General features: G+C 43.8%; 1 protein-coding gene and 1 long non-coding RNA gene across 11 annotated transcripts in view; both read left to right on the forward strand.

Moving 5' to 3' along the window:
- Positions 1-24,134, forward strand: part of CYSTM1 (cysteine rich transmembrane module containing 1) — a 76,877-nt gene that overhangs the window by 45,437 nt on the left and 7,306 nt on the right. Inside the window, exon 3 of one of the 10 annotated variants that reach the window (XM_031666804.1) lies at positions 16,768-16,950. The exons of the other annotated variants lie outside the window; for them this stretch is intronic. Coding sequence (XP_031522664.1) covers positions 16,768-16,874 — 107 coding nt within the window. The 3' untranslated portion in view covers positions 16,875-16,950. Of the gene's footprint in view, positions 1-16,767; positions 16,951-24,134 lie in introns of those variants that run through there. 10 annotated transcript variants of the gene reach the window in all.
- Positions 18,180-23,902, forward strand: LOC110743537. Its single transcript, XR_002522764.2, has 2 exons — positions 18,180-20,788; positions 23,492-23,902. It is a non-coding gene; the product is annotated as an uncharacterized LOC110743537 (long non-coding RNA).

Raw genomic sequence — 24,134 nt, forward strand, 5'->3', positions numbered from 1 at the left:
ATAGCTGGGACTACAGGTGCCTACCACCATGCCCAGCTAATTTTCGTATTTGTAGTAAAGGCGGGGTTTCACCATATTGACCAGACTGGTCTCGAACTCCTGACCTTGTAATCCACCCGCCTTGGCCTCCCAAAGTGCTGGGATTACAGGCGTGAGCCACCATGCCCAGTAATTTTTTGTATTTTTAGTAGAGACAGGGTTTCACCATGTTGGCCAGGCTGGTCTCAAACTCCTGACCTCAGGTGATCTGCCCTCCTCAGCCTCCCAAAGTGCTGGGATTACAGGCATGAGCCACTGTGCCCAGCTGTTTGCACTTTTGTTTTCCTTTCTCACCTTACTTGTTTGTTGGGACCTGAGCAGAATATTCATTATGTAGCAGGGGGTTGAAGCACTGTTATAATATAGGCAGTCACAGGTGTCTGAATAATCGGAATGGAGAGATGTAGTTTTGGGGCATTCTTGCCTCCACTGAGTTCTGGCCTTCACTCTTTCTCTGGTCCTTAAACATAGTAATAATGCTCATAGAATTTGTAAATTATAATTCACACACCCTACTTTCTCAAATAATTTTCATGGTCTTATTTCCTAGTCAGTCCCTGTTTATACACACATGTCATTTGTACCTGGCTACCACTGTAATGTAGATATCATTGTATATTTTAGTCCCCCACCCTACCCACTTAAACTTTGTCATAAGCAGCTTTTCTATAAGCTGAAGTTTCTCAACCTCATGCTATTGACACTTGGGCCAGATGATTTTTTGTTGTGGGGGCTGTCCTGTGTATTGTAGGATGCTCAGCAGTATTCCTAGCCTCTACCCACTAAATAACAGTAGTAGCAATCATCTCAGTTATCACAACTGAAAATGTCTCTAGACATTACCAAATGTCCCCTAGGGGCCAACATCAGCCCTCCTTTGAGAACCACTGCCGTAGAGTCTTAATTTAAGAAAACTTATTTTTCTTTATTTTTATTTTTTGTTTTTTTGAGGTAGGGTCTTGCTCTGTCACCCAGCCTGGAGTGCAGTGGTGCAGTCTCGGCTCACTCCAACCTCTGCCTCCCAAGGTTCAGATAATCCCGCCTCAGCCCCCTAAGTAGCTGGGACCACAGGTATGCACCACCATGCCCAGCTAATTTTTGTATTTTTTGTAGAGACAGGGTCTTGCTGTGTTACACAGGCTGGTCTTGAGTTCCTGGGCTCAAACCATCTGCCCACCTTGGCCTCCCAAAGTGCTGGGATTACAGGCATGAGCCACTGTGCCTGGCTTTAATTAAAATTTTAAGTGAGCCATTGCTTTTGAACCCAATGAAGGAAAAAGTCTTCCTAATAAGCTTCATGAGCAGCTGAAAAATACACGACTTTTTTCTGGTGGCCTGCTGAGGGAGAAGGTTTTGGGAATTTGGAACTATAAAGAACTCTCACCTGACTGGAGAGAGCCTCTCTGCAGTCTGGGGCTAGAGAATCTGGATGTTTGGTAACAATTTCTAGATGAAAACCATCAGAACCAAAAGAGTTTGGGGCCAGTGGTTTAAGTTTTTAAGTATTAATTATTAAATAATAAATACTAGCCAAATAATAGAACCAGTATTTGTCTAGTAGTTACTATGTGTCAAGCACTTTTGTATATTAGCTCATCTAGTCATAAGAACAACCCTGCAAGGTAGGTCTTTTTGTCTCCATCATATAGATGAAGAAACTGAAGCATGGAAAGGCTAACTTGTTCATGGTCACAGAGCTAAGAAGTGATGGAGCTGAGATTCAAACCTAACAATCTGATTCCAGAGGCTATGTTCCTCAGCAACTACCACCATTTTCTGAGCACCTGCTGAAATCCCTGATACTGGGCTGAGAGCATCCAAGTTTTACGACAGCTCTTCAGGGTAGTGGTATCTTAAATTTTACAGCTGTGGAACCAGAGTCTTAGAGAGGCTGTAATAACATCTTGTCTATGATCCCCCAGATCTCTGACCCAGAGCCTGACATACTTCCATGTATCATGTGGCCTCCCATGCATGAGTAAAAATTGTTTTATAACCTACTCTTCCCTTTTCCCCTGGAACCTCGTACAACAAATACCTGTTAAATCCCTTCAGTGGCCAGGTGCAATGGCTCATACCTGTAATCCCAGCACTTTGGGAGGCCAAGGTAGGTGGATCACTTGAGGTCAGGAATTCAAGACCAGCCTGGCCAACATAGTGAAACCCTGTCTCTACCAAAAATACAAAAATTAGCCAGGCATGGTGGCACACACCTGTAATCCCAGCTACTGGGAAGGCTGAGGCAGGAGAATCGCTTGGAGCTGGGAGGCGGAGGTTGCAATGAGCCAAGATGTCGCCACTGCACTCCAGTCTGTGTGAGAGAGTGATACCCTGCCACACACACACACACATGCAAAAATAAATCCCTTCAGTAATTTAGTGCCAGTCACTAAATAAATATTACCATTTCTAATTAGATTTTATTCAGGTGCTTTGTATACATTATCATATTGAATCCATATAGCAGTCCTAGTGGTATCCCATTTTAGAGATGAGGAGACTGAGATTCAGAGGGATGACATAACTAAGCTCTGTTTAAATAGTAACTAGCTGAGCTATGAATTGAACCCAGGTCTGTCTAGTTTCAAATTTGTATTCTTAACTACAGTCATGCGCCGCCGCATAAGGATGCCTTTGTCAAGAACAGACCACATAAATGATGGTGGTCCCATAAGATTATAATGGAGCTGGAAAATTTCTATCCCTAGTGATGTTTTGACCATCATATCATCACAAAGTGATGTGTTACTCACATGTTCGTGGTGATGCTGGTGTAAACGAACCTACTGCGCTGCCAGCTGTATAAAAGCATGGCACATACGATTATGTACAGTACATAATACTTGATAATAAATGACTGTGTTACTGGCTTATGTGGTTTGATGTGCAGTGGCATGATCACAGCTTACTGCAGCCCTGACTTCCCTGGGCTCAGGTGATCCTCCCGCCTCAGCCTCCCAAGTAGCTAGGGCTACAGGTGCATGCCACCACACTCAGCTAATTTTTGTATGAGCCACCATGCCCAGTCAGGAGTACACTCTAAAATAACAATTAAAAGTATAGTAAATATATAAACTAAGGCTAGGCACAGTGGCTCACACCTGTAATCCCAGCACTTTGGGAGGCAAAGGTGGGTGGATTGCTTTAGCCCAGGAGTTTGAGACCAGCCTGGGCAATATGGCGAAACTCCATCTCTACAAAAAAATAGAAAAACAGCCAGGTATGGTGGTACACACCTGTAATCCCAGCTACTAGAGAGGCTGAGGTGAGAGAATCACTTGAGTCCAGGGAGGGCAAGGCTGCAGTGAACCATGATTGTGCTACTGCACTCCAGCCTGGACAAGAGTGAGACTGTGCCTCAAAAACAAAAGAAAAGTATACACATATATAAATATATATATATGAGAGAGAGAGAGAGAACTCCTATTTATTTATTTTTTTAAGTTAACCATAAAACAGCCTCAGGCAGGTCCTTCAGAAAACATTCCAGAAGAAGTCATTGTTATCATAGAGATGTGAGCTCCATGTATGTTATTACCCCTGAAGACCTCCAGTGGGACAAGATGTGGAAGTGGAAGACAGTAATGTTAATGATCCTGACCTTCTGTGGACATAGGCTAATGTGTGGGTTTGTGTCTTAGTTTTGAACAAAAACGTTGAAAAAGTAAAAAATAAATAAATTTTAAAAATAGAAAAAGCTTATAGAATAAGGGTATAAAGGAAAAGCAGTTTTGTATAGCTGTATAATATATTTATGTTTTAAGCAAAGTGTTGGTAAAGAGTCAAAAAGTTTAAAATGTTTTTCAAATTTACAGTAAGCTAAGGTTAGTTATTGAAGAAAGAAATCTGTTCTATAAATTTAGTATCGCCTAAGTGTATGGCATATAGTATAAGTGTTCAGTATATATGAAGTCTGCAGTAGGATATAGTAATGTCCTAGGCTTTCACATTCACTCACTCACTGACTCATCTAGAGCAACTTCCAGGCCTGTAGGCTCCATTCATGGTAAGTGCTCTATATATGTATACCAGTTTTTATCTTTTATACGACATTTTTACTGCACCTTTTCTATGTTTAGACACATAGATGCTTACCATTGTTTAAAATTGCCTACAGTATTCAGTATGGCAACATGCTGTACACATTTGTAGCCTAGGAGCAACAGGTGATACTATATATCCTAGGTGTACAGTAGGCTATACCACCTAGGTTTGTGTAAGTACACTATGATGTTCACATAATGACAAAATTGCCTAACAATGCATTTCTCAGAACATGTCTCCATCATTGAGAGATACATGAGTGTATTGAACTGTTTTGTATTCTGTCAGGGAATATCCTTAAAATACTTCAAACTTAACTATAGCACACATTGTTAGCAGTGGTAAAGGAGGAGGAGTCTGTGGGTAAGATGGGTTTTCTCTGTATTCAGTTGCAACTCTCTTCACAAAAGCAGATGAGAATGGTTTTTAGTGAGTGTACTGGGACTTAGCACCATCTTAGGCTCTCATTCCTTCTGACTTAGGGCCTTAACTTGACAGATCTGCTCAGTCAGGCCCAGCACTTCAATGATGGTCTCCCTAATGACTGCACCAGCACCAGGTCTCGTGGATCTGTGTGTCATGTGATGACAGTGTGGTCATGACACTAGGGGACTGTAGACTCCTAAAGATGCCCTTGGATTTTTCCATCTTCTTGGGGATAGAGACAATCTGTTTTGGTCAAGTACTTTATGTAGAACATCCTATTTTGCCTTTTTAAAAGCCTTGGTTTGCACTCAGAGGTAATGGAGTGCAGAAAGAAAACTCTTTGCAGATCCAATTTATTCAGCTGGCTGATGGGATGTGCTTTGTGCTTGAGGGCTGAGAGCAGGCTAGGTTAGCTAGACCTGGCTGGCCTGGGGAAACAAGGTATTTTGAAGTCTGTTGCTTCCAGACCAGATGGCCTTGCTTCATTGTTCTCAGCCCCCTTTCACCCAGGTGCAGCCTGGGTTTTCTGCTTTGATACTACTTTTACCCAGTCTTAAAAACATGACACACATATTCCCATTACCTCTTGCATAGCTTTCTTCAGTTAGGTTGTTATAAACCATGAGGACATTGGTTTGGTGGGCAAGGAAAAGAAGACTGCTTTGGGTGAAATGCTGCTAAGGGAAATTGGAAGGTACAGGTGGGATAGAGTAGGGCAGTCTTAGAAGGGTTGGAGCTAACCAGGCATTGTCGGGACCTCCCTATGTCAGCTGCACTCTGCAGAGCAAGTCCAGTGCTGCAGGTCATTGGTGTGGGGAACATCTGGGGTGACAAGGATCTTCCCCTAGGATATACTCTTCCCAATAGTAATGAGTCATTAGCTGTACACAAAGGGCCCAGGCTCCAGGGCCTGTGCATAGGGTGGTATGTCTCTTACCACACCAGCTGCCTGTGTGGCACAGTGCCCGTAGGCACCTAGTGCAATCTTCCCAGTGGACGGTGTGGTTAGCCACAGGGGAAACTTGAGAAGGAATGTCTTGAAAACTGACAGCTTCTTCACTGTCTAAAGATTCCTATAGATTTTCATGGAAGTCACTCTCAGGAGAACTGTCTATACTAGTAGAATTTGGTGCCTTTTAAAAAATCAATTATATTCTGCTTATAGTGTGGCTCCTCAGAGCCACAGAGTTGAGATGCTCTAAAAATCAGGACATGACATAGAATGATTATAATTAAAATGCTGAAAATGAAGATAGCAAGGATTGGTGTCTTTATCACTGGGTGGGAACTTAGCACAGCAGACAGTAACACAAGTGTGAGGACCAAGTCCAGAGCAATCAGTGGTCCAGAAGAGCTGGTTTCTTCCAAACCCCTACTTAGTTCAGCCTTGATAATAGGCCAGAGTTCCTGTTCCTGGGTTATACCCTGGCTCTCACACAGAGAAACCTGGCCACTTTTTAGAAAACCACTTTTTAAATTACAGAAATGCTTTTTCTTTGACAAAGTAAATAATGTGCATAATTTATTTGCACATTATTTACTTTGCATTATTAATGCATAACTGATACCCAGAGATAGCAGTTAACATTTTGTTATAAATGTTGTGATATAGCCCTTTCTGAAATTCATCTGGTATGTTAGTCTCTGTCCAGAGGATGTATTTGCAGCTAATATAATGCTACATAAAAGTGTTGTTAGTATGTTGGTGTAGGATGGGAAATGAAAAAAGTAGTGTTGTTGAGTGTGGTGTTTTGTGTGTGTGTGTTTTTAACTTTAAAAAGTCTGTATAGGTGGGGCACAATGACTCACACCTGTAATCCCAACACTTTGGGAGGTCAAGGTGGGTGGATCACGTGAGCCTGGGCCACGTAGCAAAACCCTGTCCCTACAAAAAATACAAAAAAGTATCTGGGCATGGGGGCACGCACCTGTAGTCCCAGCTATTTGGGAGGCTGAGGCCACAGAATCGCTTGAGCCCAGGAGGTCAAGGCTGCAGTGAGCTGAGATCACTCCACTGCACTCCAGCTTGGGTGACAAAATGAGACCCTGTCTCAAAAAAAAAAAAGTTTGTATAACTTTGTATAGTCTGTATATCCTCGGCTGTATCTCAGTCTTTAAGAATATGCAAGTCTTAAGGAGTGATTATCAGCTTTCACCGAGGTCTCCATTTCAGATGTTAGTATCACACGGTTGACGTCATGCTGAGTTTTTTACCCACAGAGAGGTTAAGGGACTTACATTTTACTTAAATTGATTAAGCCAGGTATGTTACGCATAATCTCTGAATCCAGTGAACCTGTATCTGTAAGAGCTAGACCTTTGGGGATACAGATCTGAAGAGGACCCAGCTCTTCCCCTGTGAGCTGAACTGGCAGTTTGGCAGGGGATGGGGGTCCATGGAGACAGACCCATTGAGCAGATCATTGCAGTGTTTGAGTAGCCTGCCCTGGTCTTCTGCTGTACCAGGCTTACGCTGGCTCTCTCAGGGAGTGGGTTCCTTCTCCAGGAGATATTTACTTTCCTATCAACTCCTGTCGAAAATCTTATCAGTTTGTACCAGGAAGCTTGCTGCTTTTATACTATCAGAGCTGCAATGCTTTTGGTCTCGAGAGGCTAACACTGCTCCCTTCCTTTTCTCTCCCTGCTAGGCTTAGTGGCCTTTTCCTCATTTGATCAAGGGTGCCTTGTATAGCCAGGCTGGGATCCTGACTGGAAAAGGTAGCATACTCCTAAGGTTGCCCTGACCCATCCTCAGGCTTCTAGACTCAGGGCTTTCTGAAGCAAGGGGAGGGAGTAGAGCCCTCTCCCCCTACAACACACACACACACACACACACACACACACACACACACACACACACACACACAAAGAGCAGACGCATTCTTGTTCTGGGGGTTGTACCTGAGCTTTCTCTTGAGGTTCTAGTCATCAGGCCCTTTCCCCAGGAACACACTTGCTTAAAGACTATAACTTGGGAACAGCTTAGAAAACATTTTGATGATTTTCAGTTGCGTTTTCCTTAGGAAAAAAAAAATCTCCATTAGGCTTTTTTCTTTCTTTTTTAAGTAGTGCCTTGGTTTCCTCTGAGCTTTTCCATTTATTAACCTTTGAAATGAGTCCATTTGCTAGCCTGGGATACCTTTTCAGCCTGGAGAATTTTAGAGAGAGAGAGAGTGCAAGATTATATTGTGAGTTGTTCTTAATGGGTAAAAATGAATTTTTGCTTTTGGGGAGAATGTATATCATGGGTAGTTTGTTTATGAAGGATCAATATTCCTCTCTCCTCCTGAGCCTCCAAAAAAAGCCCTTTCCAAGTACCGTCAGGCAGCTAGTGGGTGACCGTGGACTCCCCAGGGCTGTGGGCAAGATGTCCTGGGGCTGCAGATTTGAAGCCTCTGTGGAAAAGGTGTATCCTGTGGCTACTGGGCGCACTCTTCCTGGCCTAGCTGGACTCAGGACCCTAAGCTCCCTTTGCTTGCTTGATTCTCTTCCAAGATCTTCTCTCAGGCAGATTATTCCCTTCGGAATAAAGTGATGGCCCTGATATCAAGGACTGCCCTCAGCCCCTTTCTAGAAAATTCAGAATATGCCAAGATCTCTTTTGAAGGGTTGACCTGACAGAAGTGGAGTGACTCACTTTCTTAAGAACTTGAGAGCGACTGGGTCTCATATTTTTCCTTATCAGTGCTTTGCAGTTGCTTCATAGTGTAGCCAGCTAAGCCCATATCTGCAGTTTCTTTATAAGACAGACTTTTCCAACTGAGGTAAGGAGTGCAGGGCAGGTTATTTGTCCATTCACTCATTCATTTAGTGTCTCCTGTGTGCCAGGCCTACTGAGTGCCCTGTGGTAAACTGTGAGCATAGAGTGATAAGTGATATTGCAGTCCTCAACATTTTTATCCAGATAAAATTAGGAGCTGAGGGTCCCCAGGGTTTATCTTGGAGGTCAAAAGGAATTGCTAAATAGGATCATTTCCATTTCCCTGTTCAATCATGGGAGAAGAGTGGTGACGGTGGGAGTTGGTAGAAGGGTTCTTGGTGATAACCCGCTCCAGCTAGCTGATATGGTGGGTATAATAAGGATGGCTGTGGTTGTGAATATCATTAGGAGGCAGTGCCCCTGGCCCTCCTGGATTATCACTTTAGAGCCTAGCATCCACAAGGAGTTGGACTAAAGCAGTACCTTAGATCAACAGACACCTCTTTTTTTCCCATTTCCATGTCTCTTGTTCATTTTTCAAAAAGACTCCAATTCATTGTGTAAAATGCAACTATCTGTAGGGTGTATCAGTTCTATGTACACAAGGAGTTGCACTAAGGCGGTACCTTAGATCAACAGATACCTCTTTTTTTCCCATTTCCATGTCTCTCGTTCATTTTTCAAAAAGACTCCAATTCATTGTGTAAAATGCAACTATATGTAGGGTGTATCAGTTCTATGTAATGCCCATGTTGCTTCCAGGTTTCTTAGCGATTGGGAAGCCCTGCCTTCCATCCTTCAGATCTCTGTTTTGGGAGCAATAGTAGCAGCTAGCATATACAGAATTACCCGCTGTATACTAGGCACTGGCCTGTGTGGATTAACTCATCAAGTTCTTGAAGAACCCAATAAAGGAATAGGTGCTAATCTCATCCCTATTTTACAGGCAAGGAAACTAAAGCTGGAAGCGGCTGTCACACCCTCAAGGTGGCACTGAGGTTGGACCCTAGGGTGTCCCAACTCTAGCACTGCCTCTCTTTGCTTTTGTCCTGTGTTCCTTGGTGGGCTGCCAGGCCCAAGGGATTTGGTCTGCTTGTGCTGTGATATGGACAGATGATGACAGCAGCATTGCAAACACACTATCCAGGAGTGTACCCTAGGTCAAGTATGCTGTATACTGGGCTTTTGGAGTTTGCTGAGAGTCCTTCTGCTCTATCTCTTAGTTCTCCAAATTGGTAGTGCTGTAAATAAAACCACCGCTTTGGCAGCTGAACTCTACCAGATGGGGAGAAATCACATGCCTTCTGGCCTTCCTGGCATATTTTTGGAGGGTCCCTACATACCTGCTCCATCTACAAGGCCAACCTTACTTAGTTTTCCACCAGGGTTTTCATGGCAAGAGGCTGGTCATGATTGTGGAGACTTTTTAAACTGGCTTCAGTGACAAGCTGGCCAGCCCTGATAGAGTTCACTATGGAAGGGAGTTGTTTCCCTAAACTCTGGCCCTGTCTTCCAGGGCCAGAGTCCTAGTCACAGTTGTACAAGCCAGGGCACCACTTCTGTCTCCTTTTCTCCGCTGGTGAAGTCTCTGGCCTCAACATTTGCCAAATAATCACATCTCAGTGGGTAAAGTGGGGATTTTCAGGACCATTTGCCCTTGATTCTGGGTTGATGTCAGCTTGTGTTAGAAAACAGTGTTAAAAAACAGCAGGAATTGCGGTGGATAATTTGGCATAGCCCAGGCACCCCACACAGTTCTTTGCAAATCTACAAGGAATGGCCTTTGTTTCTCTGAAATAGTGGGCAGTGTGCTGCAGGTAGTAGAGGGGAGGGGTAGGGGACAGTCCTTACAAATGAGGGTTGCCCCTGAATCACCTTCTCACCACATTCATTGAGAATGGTCATCCTGTCCCATCCCTGACCTTGGAACTCACTGTGTACCAGGCTCTAAACTGAGGTGCATTCAGGAGAAAACACTACTATTTTTACTGTCATAAAATTAAGCCTGACAGTAGAAAAAGAAAACAACCTGGGGTGCTTTGCATAAATATATCTGCTGGAGCTGTTAATCAGTAACACAGGAATCTGGTACCTTTAGAAGCCAGTTATGGTCTGTATACCTAAGATAAAACACGTTTTATGTTCAGTAAAAATGATATGGCAGTGTTTACCTTCTTAGAAAATGCAGCAAGTACTATTTGAATGAAACTCATGGGCTAGCACTCAATGTGAATCAGGCTAACATTGATGATAACAGAGTAGTCTGTGCCTGCCTGTGCCTGGGCACTAATTGGAAAAACCCAACAGCTACCTCCTTGGTGATCTCTGCCCATTTGGGCAAGTTCCAAAGAGCCAGCTCCACTCAAAGTAACCTCTCTATTTTTTTTCTGTAATCCAGTGCCTGAAAACCAGGAGGAAATCATTTCCCTGATTTCTATTTAGCCTTCTAAAATCATGGCAGTAGTTGTCTTATATTCAAGGGCCACTGACATTGGGGGTTTTTGGTTTCTGAGTCGTTTTCTATTTCTGTTTCACTCTTACCTTTTCTCTCCTTGCTTTGTTTCTATGCTTCCCTGGTTTCAAGCATCATTCTTGCTGCTCAGCAGGGTATGAAATAATAGTTCATGCATTAATCACCCTAACCTATGGTTCCATCCTGGGGGCAAGGGACTGTCAGGCCATGATGGCCCTATCAGTCAGAAGCCAGGGCTATTAGGGCTGGCTGTGGCAGCCAGGGCCCATCTAAGATGATGGCCATTTCTTGGTGAGCCACTCACTAGCCATCATTTACTTAATTTTCTTGTAGCAGTGCAAGAAGAGAGAAATGAGGAGAGGGTGGTAATAAGATTAACATTCCTCTCACCTTAACTCATTGAAAGGATCTGTCCTGATTTTGTACCAATTGTGTTTATTATTGGTCCTGCCCCATTTGGCATGTGGCTGTGAGCTTCCTGAGATGAGTCTTTGTCTCTTCTTTTCAAGTGGTCTGTGAGCTGCCTGAGTCAGGGATGATGTCTTTTATTTCTGGACTCCTCTGCAGGGTTGGCTATGTCAGGAAAATGCAGAGTGAGCATGTGAGGTGGGAAGGAGACTGAGCTAAGCGTCAGCAACAGCAGCTTCTTTCTCCTTCAGCACATTTGCTGGATGTGAGATATAGTTGGAGCAGTCTAGAAGAGTCTTCAAGCAGGAGGACAGGCTGGCACACAGGCAGGCAGAGTGGACTTACTGTTTTGTGACCATGAGGTGTCTCTGGCTGGCTGGAGTCCAGGCTGGCCCCGGGGGCCTGCAGGATTGATTCATGCCACCAAACCAAAGAGAACTCAAGCTGCTGCTGGAACAGAACGTCCTGAGCCACCAACGTACAGAGTTTTGCCTGCTGCAAAGCTCAGCTCTGTTGTCTTTTTCCCCAAGTGCTGAAGTGTCCTGGAATTCTCATGTATAAACAGAGAATTAAATAATGCAAGTTTCTTAGCTATTTAGGAGGCCGAAGCAGAAGGATCACTTCAGTCTAGGAGTTCAAGGTTACCGTGAGCTATGATAGCACCACTGCACTCCAGCCTGGGTGACATAGCAAGACCCTGTCTCTTAAAAAAAGAAAAAAATAATGCAGGTTTTTATGTGTGTGATAAAATTCTCATAACATAAAATTTGCCATTTTAACCATTTTTTAATGTACAGTTCATTGGCATTAATTACATTCACATTGTTGTGCAACCTTCACCAGCACTCATCTCCAAAACTCTTTTCATCTTCCCAAACTGAAACTGTGTCCCTATTGAATAACAACTCACCATTTTTTCCTACCTCAAGCCTCTGGTAACCGCCATTCTACTTTCTGTGTCTATGAATTTGACTACACTGAGTACCTCATATAAGTGGAATCATACAGTATTTGTCCTTCTGGACTGGCTTATTTCACTTAGCACAATGTCCTCAAGATTCATCCATGCTGTAGCGTGTGTCAGGATTTCCTTCCTTTTTTAGGCTGAATAATATTCATTGTATATTTATACTACATTTCATTTATCTATTGACACTTGGGTTGCTTCCACCTTTTGACGATGTTTCTAAATAATACTGCTGCGAACATGAGTGTACAAATATCTGTTCAAGTCCCTACTTTCAATTCATTTGGGTAAAGGTTTAAAGCACAAGGAGCAAGATGTCTTTGAAGATCAGTTTCTGATGAATCACTGTTCACTGCTGAGCAAAAGTCAGCTTTACTCATCATCTAATTTTAGACTCCAGCATAACTACCACTGGACACTCATAATATCAGACTTCATTTTGATATTTGATAGGCTTTCACAACATTTTATAATTCTAGTTTGATAAATCCCCTTTCACTGACCACATTTCAGCCGGCCACTTCCTTATGATTGTGGGGGAATCCTTGTCGCTTGGTGGGCACTGGGCTAGGCAGTGCACCTTACTACAGCCAGCTTGCTCTAGTGATGTGGGCTCTTAATGACTTTGACTCGTCTCTTTCCTGACCCTAGTTGAGCTGGTCTTTTGGCCTTGTCCCCAGACCTGGCTCTTAAGACTTGAAACCATGAGCCTGCTGATGACTAAGGCTGTTGAAGCCACTTGTCTTCCCCTCATGGCAGCTTTGTGCAAGCATGGTATTATCCCCCATGTCTTCCAGTTTTTGTACTCTGCTTTTGTTTCATCCAATTCTTATACAACATTTAGAATTATTAGAATTACATATGTGTAACTTCCTAGGAAAGTATATTTCTGAAATGCCTTGGCACAGAACCAGTTTTCCCCATACCTGCTAAGGACACACTTGGGTGATAATGGGCTTCCTTGAGCCAGTGTCCGTCTGTATTTGCCAGGCCATTTAGGGAGTAGAGATGGCTGGTTGTGGAACTCTTGTCTTAATGGGCATGTGATTATTCTATGTGTTAATTTCTTACTAGCAATTCTGTAGATTCACAAATGAGCCAACTCAAACTACTGCATAACTAAAGATACTGAGATCAGTCCCAGTGTACTGGCAGACTTTGAACTCATGATGTGGTGAGGACCTAGACTGTGGGCCATGTGGATCTTGTGAGTGAGGCAGGGACTGCCCACCGTAGCCTTCTGCCCCTGCCTAGAAGGATGTTGGTGCTGCTCATAGTTCCCAGCCAGCCTTCCCTCCCTGTGTCTCAGGCCCTATAGGGGCAGCATGTGGAGAAAGCCTGTACCCTGCACTTTAGGGACTTAGAGTCTAGTTAGGGAATATGGAAACACTGACAATAAGCCAGCCACTTCTGAGACAGTCCTATTTTCTTTGTTCTATTCTAATAACAGAAGGAAAAAGGGAAACATCACGGTCATACAGAATAAAAGTCTCCGATTCTTACCTGCAAAACTCTGTTCTTCTGGACACTGTAAATGTCCTGGCCTGTAGTCTGGCTTTTTCATCTAAATACTCAACTTGAGCCCATCTCTGCCTCAGCGCTAGGACTGCTTGATATTTCTAAGGGTGTTTTTGAATGATTGCAGTTACAGTGTGCTGGCAGGAATTCAGAATCAGAAAGACCCTTAATGGAGTAGGTCAGGAAGGCGTCTTGGAGGAACCACCTAGAGCTCCCAGGTTCTCTGCTTCTCTCTGAACCTTCCATCACCAGAATCTGATGAAAACCTAGTACCTCTCTCACCCACAACCCCCTCACCTGACTAACTTCTGGCTGAACCTCAGATTCCTGGGAAGAAATGCTTAGAACAGCTGGGGCACAGCTTTGGTAAGGAGACGGACTTGGGGAGATAGGGATAGAGGTTTTCTGAGAACACAGCTAGGGTTGTCTTTTTGTGTGTGTCCTACACAGGCATGGGGCTGGTCTGTGCTAGGCACAGATTTGGCTCTGAGGTATCTGAGGCCCTGGGGGTAGAGCTCAGTATTAGGGTTGCTGGACGTGGCCAGATTCGGACCCATGGGATCCATGGAATCACTGTGAACAGTCTAGGTGGCCAGAGGGAGAGTGCTGAGGCAGTAGGAGGCTTGGCTGTTTTTGAGCAAAGGACATGATGGGTCGTTAAGTGTAGGACAGTGGGAGTGTGCTGCCGGAGGAGGCAATAGACTGACGTGTGAATGCTACCTTTGCATTGATTTTGAATAAACCTGTAAATGTGCAGAGTTCTACAGATGTCAGTCTGAGGAGGAGGAGGAAAAGAATGATAAAGCCTGAATCTGGGAGGAATAGGCAGCTGCCTTGGCTAAGAGGCTTTGTTCCATATCCCAGCGACCGAGGGTGGTATTGGAGGCCCCAGAGGAAGAGTAGGCAGAATAAAAATGTGGAGGGAGGCCGGGTGCAGTGGCTCACACCTGTAATCCCAGCACTTTGGGAGGCCAAGGTGGGCAGATCACCTGAGGTCAGAAGTTCAAGACCAACCTGACCAATAAGATGAAACCCTGTCTCTACTAAAAATACAAAAATTAGCTGGGTGTGGTGGCATGCATCAGTAATCCCAGCGACTCGGGAGGCTGAGACAGGAGAATTGCTTGAACCTAGGAGGCGGAGGTTGCAGTGAGCCGAGATTGCACCACTGTACTCCAGCCTGGGCAACAAGAGTGAAACTCCATCTCAAAAAAAAAAAAAAAAAAAAAAAAAAATGGAGGGGATATTTCCAGGACACAGGAAAGGATGAGCCCAGTGACAGTATTGCTGATGCTGAGAGAAGGCCAAGGGGTGGGGTGGGCACTACCAAAGGTCAGCTGAGTAGACACTGAATTTCCTGACAAGAGTCCTGGTGCTGCTGAGGTCACTGACTGGCAGAGGTGGAGAGCAGCAGTGTGGGAGTCAAGAATGGAGGGGCTCTGCTGAGGAAGTGAGAGGAGAAAACAGAGTATGATGGATGTTCACACTCACTGGGGTAAGGGGAGCCAGGGGGCTGGTTAGGGACCTGGAGGTGGCCCCTGGAGCATCATGGAATCCTCAAGGCTGTGCATAGGCAGAGACTGATGGTGCCTGCTCCCTTGATGCCCTCTTCCTCCAGAACCTGGCTCAGGTGGGCTCCTGACTACCTTCCACAACCCTAAGAGAAGAGGCTGGGGTTGATTTGGTAAATTCTAAAGTACTGCCACCTGGTGTGGAGGGCCAGGGGTTGCAAAAGGAGCCTTAATGAGCTGTTTGGGACCTGGCATGGGCCGGGGGGAGAGGGTTAATAGGGACTTAGCCCCAGGAATTGCAGCAGTGTAGGGGTTCTCTCTGGTTTGAGCTCCTTGGAGGGGGAGTTGTGATTTGATAGCATCCCCTACTTGCCAGGTTTGCCCAGCAGAAGTCCTAGTGCTAGCCTAGAGCTCACAGAGGCCACAGTGCCTGAGAGGAGACAGAATTGGACTTAAGGCATATTTGATAGGTGGAACTATGGGTTAGGAGGTACCAGGTCAGGCTATAAGAGGAGCATGGTTGTGGGGAGTTGGACCATGTGAAGTGTCTGGGTAACAGTGACTTAGGGAGGCAGCGCAGAACTGAGGATGGGGCCACTGGGGCCAGGAGCCCAGATTGGTCAGTGCCCACTGCCCCTAAAGCCCCTGGAACTATCTTATAGCAGTTGAAATAGATGTTTGAAGAGATCCAAGGCATTCTAAAACTAGCCAGGCCCCACCCTCCTGCCATGAGGACCCCCAGGAGCAGCTTTGAGTGTGGCTTTGGAATCAGACAAGCCATGATTTGAGAAAAATGTAAAAGCAAAGTGAAAATCTCCACCTCTCTCCACACCCTGAACTTTTTAAGTTCTTGTATACTTTCAGAAACGTGTGTGTGTTTGTGTGTATATCCTTCTTATTGTACAAATAAAACAGATGCACTGCTCTAGACCTTGCTTTCATCCCTTAAATTATTGGCCACGTGGAAGAACCACCTGGTTCTTTTAGTGGCTGTGTAGTATTCTATTATGTGGTGTGCTTTAATTTACCCAACTGGACTCCACTTGATAGACATTAAAGCTAGTTTGGGGTTATTTTGATACAGCAACAACCATACTTTACATAGATCTCTGAACACTGGGACAATTATTTCTGTAGGATAAATTCCAGATACAAACTTTCTGGGTTGCAGTTGTTGTCTCTCCCCTTCCCCCTAAATTATCCTTCAAAGAGATTCTGTCCATTCCCACTCCTGCTAATAGTATATGCGAGTTATAAAATGATGATAGTAATACAGCACTGTTGGGAGGATTAAATAAAATCATGTGTAAAGATTTCCTCTGGTGCCTGCCATATCAGGCTGCAGGAGTCAGGCTCAGGGCAAGGGTTGCATTGAGAATTGGATCACTTTGGACAAGCAATAAATAAAGTACTGGGTTGGGTTTCCTGGTCAGCTTGGAGAAGGAGAGGTGGCAGGAAAATGGTCTGATAGCTGCTGAGTACCTGATGTGTGCCAGACACTAAAGCAGGGAAAGGGCAGTGAATCAGATCAGTTTGGCCCCTGCCCTGCCCTCGTGGAGCTAACAATCTAGACAGAACCAGTCTCTGCAGAGTGTGGTAAGTTCTACCAGGATGCTGCCACTCCAAGTCCCCTCTGACTGGGTCTCTCTCTCCCCTGCCTGCCCTGCATCCCCTTCAACAGTGTACGTGATAGAACGGGAAAAGAAGATGGACAGCGGGTGTCAGGCAGTCCTGGCTGCTTGCTGGGCTGCTCTCTGCTGCTGCTGCCTCCTGGACAACTTGGACTGAGCAGCTAAAATCCAAGTATTTCCCTACAGCCCTGCTACCTCCTGTTACTGGAATAAACAACTACTGTTGCACAATTTCTATTTTCTTCTTTCTTTGAAAATAACTCGCAGATTTTTAAATTTTAGCACCTTTCGTAGGTGTGAAATGGTATCTCACTAATTCGCCTACCCTGATTACTAGTGACCTTGAACATAAACATGTAAGTTTTGAGCAGTTTGTACATATCTTGTGAATTGTGAATTGCTTATATATATTCTTAGCCTGTCTTTTCTGTTGGTTTGTCTTACTGATTTGTAGGGAATTTCTATATATTCTATCCACTAATATTTTTAGTGGATAGAATATATCTTTTATAGGCTTGCAAATATCTTCTTCCTATCTGACTTTCTTTTTTTTTTGAATGGAGTTTTGCTCTGTTACCCAGGCTGGAGTGCAGTGGTGTGATCTCAGCTCACTGCAACCTTTACCTCCTGGGTTCAAGCAATTCTTGTGCCTCAGCCTTCCAAGTGGCTGGGATTGCAGGTGCGTGCCACCATATACCCTGCTGATTTTTGTATTTTTTAAAATAGAGACGGGGTTTTGCCATGTTTTCCAGGCTGGTCTTGAGCTATGATCCACCTGCCTCGATCCACCTGCCTCGGCCTCCCAAAGTGCTGGGGTTGCAGGTGTGAGCCACCATACCCGGCCTCTCTTAATCTTTTTATAGTCTATTTTCTAGTATGAGAAATTTTGGATGTCATGTTTATCATCTTTCCCTCGTGCTTTGTATGGTTTAGTCTTTGAAAACTCATTTTCTATTCCAAGCTCATAAAGATGAGTCTATATTTTCTTCTAAAAATGTTTCAGATGTAGTCATTAGTCCACCTGACTTTTTCTTTTTTTTTTTTTTTTTTGAGACGGAGTTTCACTCTTGTTGCCCAGGCTGGAGTGCAATGGCATGATCTTGGCTCACTGCAACCTCTGCCTCCCTGGTTCAAGTGATTCTCCTGCCTCAGCCTCCCAAATAGCTGGGATTACAGGCATGTACCACCACACCTGGCTAATTTTGTATTTTTATTTTATTTTTTGAAACGAGGTCTTGCTCTGTCACCCAAGCTGGAGTGCAGTGGCATGATCTCGGCTCACTGCAGCCTCTGCCTTCTGGGTTCAAGCGATTCTGTTGCCTCAGCCTCCCAAGTAGCTGGAACTACAGGCATGCACCACCAAGCCCAGTTAATTTTTGTATTTTTAGTAGAGACCGGGGTTTTGGCATGTTGGCCAAGATGGTCTTGAACTCCTGACCTCAGGTGATCCATCCACCTCAGCCTCCCAAAGTGCTGGGATTACAGGCATGAGCCACCACGCCTGGCCCTGATTTTATTTTTTTTATCATGGTATAGGATAAGATTCTAGTTTTGTTTTTCCATCTTGGTAGTTCCAGCTCCATGTATTAATTAGATCATACTGTTACCAAGCAAAAGGGGCTCACTGCCTGATGTGCTAGAAGCCAATTCCATGACACTGGGTTTTTGAGAAAAGAAATACTTTTATTATAAGTTGATTAACAAGGAGACAGGATTCCAGCTCAAATCTGTCTCCCTGTCCTGGTTTTAAGGCAGTAATTTTATTAGAAAAGGTTAGAGGGGTGGATTCCAGGATTAGAGGTGGTTGGTGGAAGGAAAGAAGAGGTTTGGAAAGTCCTGGGGCATGTATAATAATCTCTTCATGCTACCTCATGGATCCTATGGGCAAATTCAGGGGAGGGGTTAGTATGAAACATGCAGGGAAATTCAGGCTGTGACATCAGCAGGCTCATTCTATCCAAACTCCAGCTGGCCATATTGGTTCTAACAGATTTCAGCCAGTTCTTTTGCCTCATAAGCAGAGGCGTTTTAGTGTTTCAGCATGTTGTTTCTTGTCTGCCATCTTGTAACCTCTGTTAGGGATTGGTGTCTTTAATCTTTGGGGCACAGTTTCAATCCTTTCCTTATTAATTTGAGATGAGATTTGTCATATACCAAGTTCCCATATACGAATTAGAATATTAGCTAGAATCAGGAATCTGGTGTGATGTGTACCCTCCTTCCACCAGCACATGCATAAACACATACCTCTTACTCTTTTTCGTAATTTTCTTGGCTTTCTTGGCCTTTTACTCTTTCATCTACATTTTAGAATGTGTGTTAGTTTCTACAGAAAACTACATTTAGCTTTGATTGGAACAGCATGTAATTTATCAAGTAATTGGTGAAAGAGTTGACATATTTATAATATTGTCTTCCCACCGTGAACAAGGAATCTCTCAATTTATTTTTGTCTTCTTTTTATGTCCTGTAAGTCTTATAATTTTCTTCGTATAGCTCTCACATATCCTTATTGGTTTTTAAAATTAGATTTTTTTCCCTAGGTATATTACAATTTTAATGTTACTGTGAATAGATTACTTCTTTAAAATGTTACATTTATTACTTGGTGGAAATAATTTATTCATTCCATTGGGATCACATATGAGAAAATTTTAGCCCATCTTTGTCACACCATTACCTTGGGGTCAGTTCAGCTGTGAGGGGAGCAGTTCTTCAGTCTGTCCTGTGTATGCTCCAGGGAAACCACCCGGGTTCTACAGAGACAATCATGCATTCCGTAAACGTAGCTCCAGAGTGCCAGGTGACAGACCACACAGAACAAACCCCCAGTCCCTGCTTTTGCAGGGCTTATACTCCAGGGAGGGAACCAGACATTAAATAAACCCACAGATAATAACTGACATCATTCTTCCCTGTGAAGAGAAGAGATGTAATGCCATCAAAACATATAAAAGGGGAACAACCTGGCACAGTCCAAGAAGGCTTCCCCAAGGCAGTGAAGTGAGCTAAGATCTGAAAGATATATAGATGTCAGTAGGCAAAAGTGTAGGAACAGCAGGTGCCAAGGCCCAATGGCAGGAAAGATGGTGACTCATTTGATAAAGTGGAGAAGGAAATTGGTGTCATAGACAGCAAGGGGACATTAAGAGGAGATGAGAAACAGACAGGAGCAAGATGGGAGCTCATAGCCCAAGTTAAGGATTTTTGTGTTTGTCTTGTGAGTAATGGGAAGCTGTTGAAGGATATGAAGCAAAGGGATGATATCACATTTGCGTTTTTAAGAGATTCCTTTGGCTTCTGTGTGGAGAGTGGTTTGGAGTCGGGCACAGGTACACATGGTAATTATGGAGATAAATGAATGCATTTGAGATATTGAGAAGTAAAATCAACAGGACTTGGTGATGGATTGGATATGGACATTGAGGAAGAAGGTAAGAGTCAGGGATGATTCTGGATTTCTGACTGGAACTGGATGCCTGGTGGTGATGTTTACGGCGTTGGGAACAAGAGGAAGGAATCATGTTTGGTTGAGAAGGGGAACATACTGGGTTAGTTTGAGGTTTCAAAGTATCTATGAGACATTCAAGTGGAGATGTCAGGTAAGCAACTGTATATAAACCTGAAGCTTGGAGGAGAGGTTGGGCTAGAGATGTCAATGTGGAGAGCCTTGGCATGTTGATCATTGAAACTGTGGCCGTGAGTAAGATCAACTTGGATGGAGATATGGAGGGAAAAGGAAAGATGGCAGTGTAGGGCTGAGCTTTAAGGAATTCTGGATGGATCTGCAAAGGAGTCAGGGAGAGAAAGCTAGGAGAATGGGATGTCCTGAGAGCTGAGTGAAGATGTATTGGGAAGAGAGGAGTGATCAGTAACATCAAATGTTGCTGAGAGATTAGGTAAGGTGAGAATGCAAAAGTATCCACACTCTTTTCACTGAGGGCATGGACTTTTCTCCAGTTCTTGTTCTGTGAAGGAAATCAACAGAAGGAAAGACAAGACTGCTTGGAACTAGAAGACAGGGCTCCTCAGGCCTGGAGAAAAGCAGACATTTGTGTAAGCATGGAACAGGTGAGCTCACAGGTGCAAAGAACTAGTGGAGGCAGGAAGGCCAGGAGCCCCCACTAAACTGGACAGAAGCATGCTAACAAAACATTGAATTCCAAAAAGGTTAGACACCAAGTAAGGGAGTCAGGTTAATGTCACTCAGCTTTGAGCCTGAACAGAGGAGACATTGTTCCTCAAAAAGACTATGTCCTCTGTAGTAGCTGCTAGACTATGTCCTCTGCAGTAGCTGCTAGACTATGTCCTCTGCAGTAGCTGCTAGACTATGTCCTCTGCAGTAGCTGCTAGAGGGTCTAGCACATAGATAACCAAACAGATGACCATCCATGCCCTGGGGAGGTCCTTCTGAACAGTAGCAACAGTCTAGATCTTTCATGACCACCATCACAGATTTTGCTAATATACATCTTTTGAAAGGAAACTCTACATGCAACTCCAGTCTGGAAAATAGATACTATAGAATTGCTGTGGTTGAGGCAAGGAGGAACCACCCCCTACTTTTTATGAAAGCTCAGGGCCCTGAGGAATACATTTGAAAACCCCCGGTCTTTGGGATTTTGCAGTGCATTTGGCCACGGGAGATTTGGGATGGTTAGGTTTTGCCCTGGAATGTCATTTTGGGATACTGCCTTGCGAGCAAAATCATTGGTGTGTTAACTGCTGGTGTATTCTATGAGGATCCTTGGATACTTTATTGCTGAAAAGTATTCCATTGTATTAGAGGTACCACAGTTATTCATTCACCTGTTGAAGGACCATTTGGGTTGTTTCTACTTCTAGGTGATTATGAATCCATCTGCTATAAACATTGATGTTCAGGTTTTTGTGTGAACATAGGTTTTCATTTCTCTAAGCTGAATACCCAGGAGTGGAATTTCTGGATCATATGATAGGCTTAAGAAACTGCTACTCTTTTCCAAAGTGACTTTGGCATCGTGCGTTCCTATTAGTAATGAATGAGAGTTCTGGTGGCTCTGCATTTTTGCCAGTACTTGACATTGTCAGCAATTTTTATTTTAGCCATTCTGATTGTATGTAGTGGCATCTCATTGTGGGTTTAATTTGTGTTTTCCTAATAGTTAGTGATGAAGTCATGTGCATATTTGCTCTCCGTATATCCTCTTTGGTGAAGTGTTTTTTCAAGTCTTTTATCCACTTTCAAATTGAGTGGTTTTCTTACTGTGGACTTTTGAGAGTTGTTATATATTTTAGATACAAGTCCTCTGTTGGCTGTGATTTGTACATATTTTCTCTACGTCTGTAGCCTGTCTTTTCGTCCCCTTAACAGTGTCTTCCATGGAGCAAAAATTTTCATTGTGATGAAGTTCAGTTTATCAATTTTTTATTTCATTTTATCACGCTTTTGGTGTCAGTCTAAGGACTCTTTGCCTAACCCCAGGTCATGAAGATGCTTTTCTATGTTTTCTTCAAAATATTTTATAGTTATATGTTTTTCATTGAGATCTATAATCCATTTGGGGTTAGTTTTTGTATAAAATGTGAGGTTTAAAATGGCTGAGGGTTTTTGTGAGATGTTTTGCATACCATACCAATATTTTTCAAAATGCTTTCTCCAATGAATTGCCTTTGCTTATGTGTCAAACCAGTTAGCCATGCTCATGTGGGTCCATTATTGTCTTCTTCATTCAGTTCCTTTGATCTATGTGTCTGTTTGCCAATACCATTAACCGGTTATATTGACTACTATAGCTTTATGTTAAATCTTGTTTTAGTCATTTTAGTTCTCTTTCCTTTCCATAAATTTTAGAATTTGTTTATCTATTAAAAACTCCTGTTGGGATTTTTATTGAAATTGCATCAAATCTATAGATCATTTTGGGGCCTAATGGGTATTTAAGTGGGATTGGTTGCTCACCTTTACATGCCATAACCTTTAATGATGGCAGGCAGCCTGCCCATTCATTTGCTGGGTTGTAATTATTCTACAGTTAAAGCCCCTAGTGTATGATTACATTGGTGTCTTTGGAAGTTGGCAGTAAATGAGGTATACTATTCATTAAATTGGGTAAAGGAACAGCCATTACAAGATGGCCAGTACGTTGAGGGACTTGTGGGCCGGGTTATGCTCTGAGTCAGGTCAGCCACCATCATTCACAATCGTGGTCTTCCTGTGCCTCACTTCCAAGCAGGTCATGAGCAAGATCACACACTGTTTGCCACAATTGGAAAATCCTCCCTCCCTCGAGGTCTTTACACCGTCATCACAAGGTCATAGAACCATCATGTACTAGGCGTGATTAGGTTTTTCTCTCTAGATTTTCCTTAATTTCTTCTGCCTGGTATAACAGCCTCATTCATAATTTTCTTCTTTTTTTTTTTTTTTGAGATGGAGTCTAGCTCTTGTTCAGGCAGGAGTGCAGTGGCGCGATCTTGGCTCACTGCAACCTCCACCTCCTAGGTTCAAGTGATTCTCCTGCCTCAGCCTCCTAAGTAGCTGGGATTACAGCCGCCCGCCGCCACGCCTGGCTAATTTTTGTACTTTTCAGTAGAGATGGGGTTTCGCCATGTTGGCCAGGCTAGTCTTGAACTCCTGACCTCAGGTGATCTGCCCGCCTCAGCCTCCCAAAGTGCTGGGATTACAGGCATGAGCCACCGCACCTGGCCCAGAAAAACATTTTGTCCTCTTCTCAAGTGTATTTTGGGACTTCTCATACTTGTCAACCCCTTCCTCCCCTTTGATCTTGACAGTGACATCTTCCCCAGCTCACACTGTGGTCCTTTGGTCTATCTGAGGCAGTGGCATTACAAGACTCTAGCAGAAGAGCGGGTGCTGAAGAACTGCTTATGTACTCATCCTGTCTCGAGTACTCTTCCCCATTACTGCCCTTCAGTCCCTCACCAAATCTCCTGGCTGGCGTCAAGATCAAAGTAAAACTGCTCTCCTCTAAGCCAAATACAAAACAGTTTGTTTCTAAGGCTTGTCTTCCCCTCAGAGTGTGGAAGATGGCTTACTAAAGTCTTGTGTAACAGAAAAGAGGACATTGCCCCCGTAAACTATTTGAGATTCCCTTTTTTATTTCCTTCTCTCACCAGTATAAGAAGTTCTTGGTTTTCTCCTCAGGTTTACAAAAATAAAGTGAATTACTTAAGTCTGACTTAAATTATTATCTGTACGTCTTTCATCTTTTATAAACTCACCTGGATAGAACCCATCCTGTCCACAACAAGCTGTCGAGCACCACAGTCACCTTGTGGCATTTCTGTGGATGTGCGCGTCCCTACAGTCTTGTGGCTTGGATTGCTCACTGCATGATGTTTTGCAAGACCAAGCTTTGTACATGCACCTGGACCAGCAAACAGGACGGTGCTGCACCAGTACGGCAGGCACCTC

The sequence above is a fragment of the Papio anubis genome, chromosome 5, assembly GCF_008728515.1.
Source record: "Papio anubis isolate 15944 chromosome 5, Panubis1.0, whole genome shotgun sequence".
Classification (NCBI taxonomy): domain Eukaryota; kingdom Metazoa; phylum Chordata; class Mammalia; order Primates; family Cercopithecidae; genus Papio; species Papio anubis.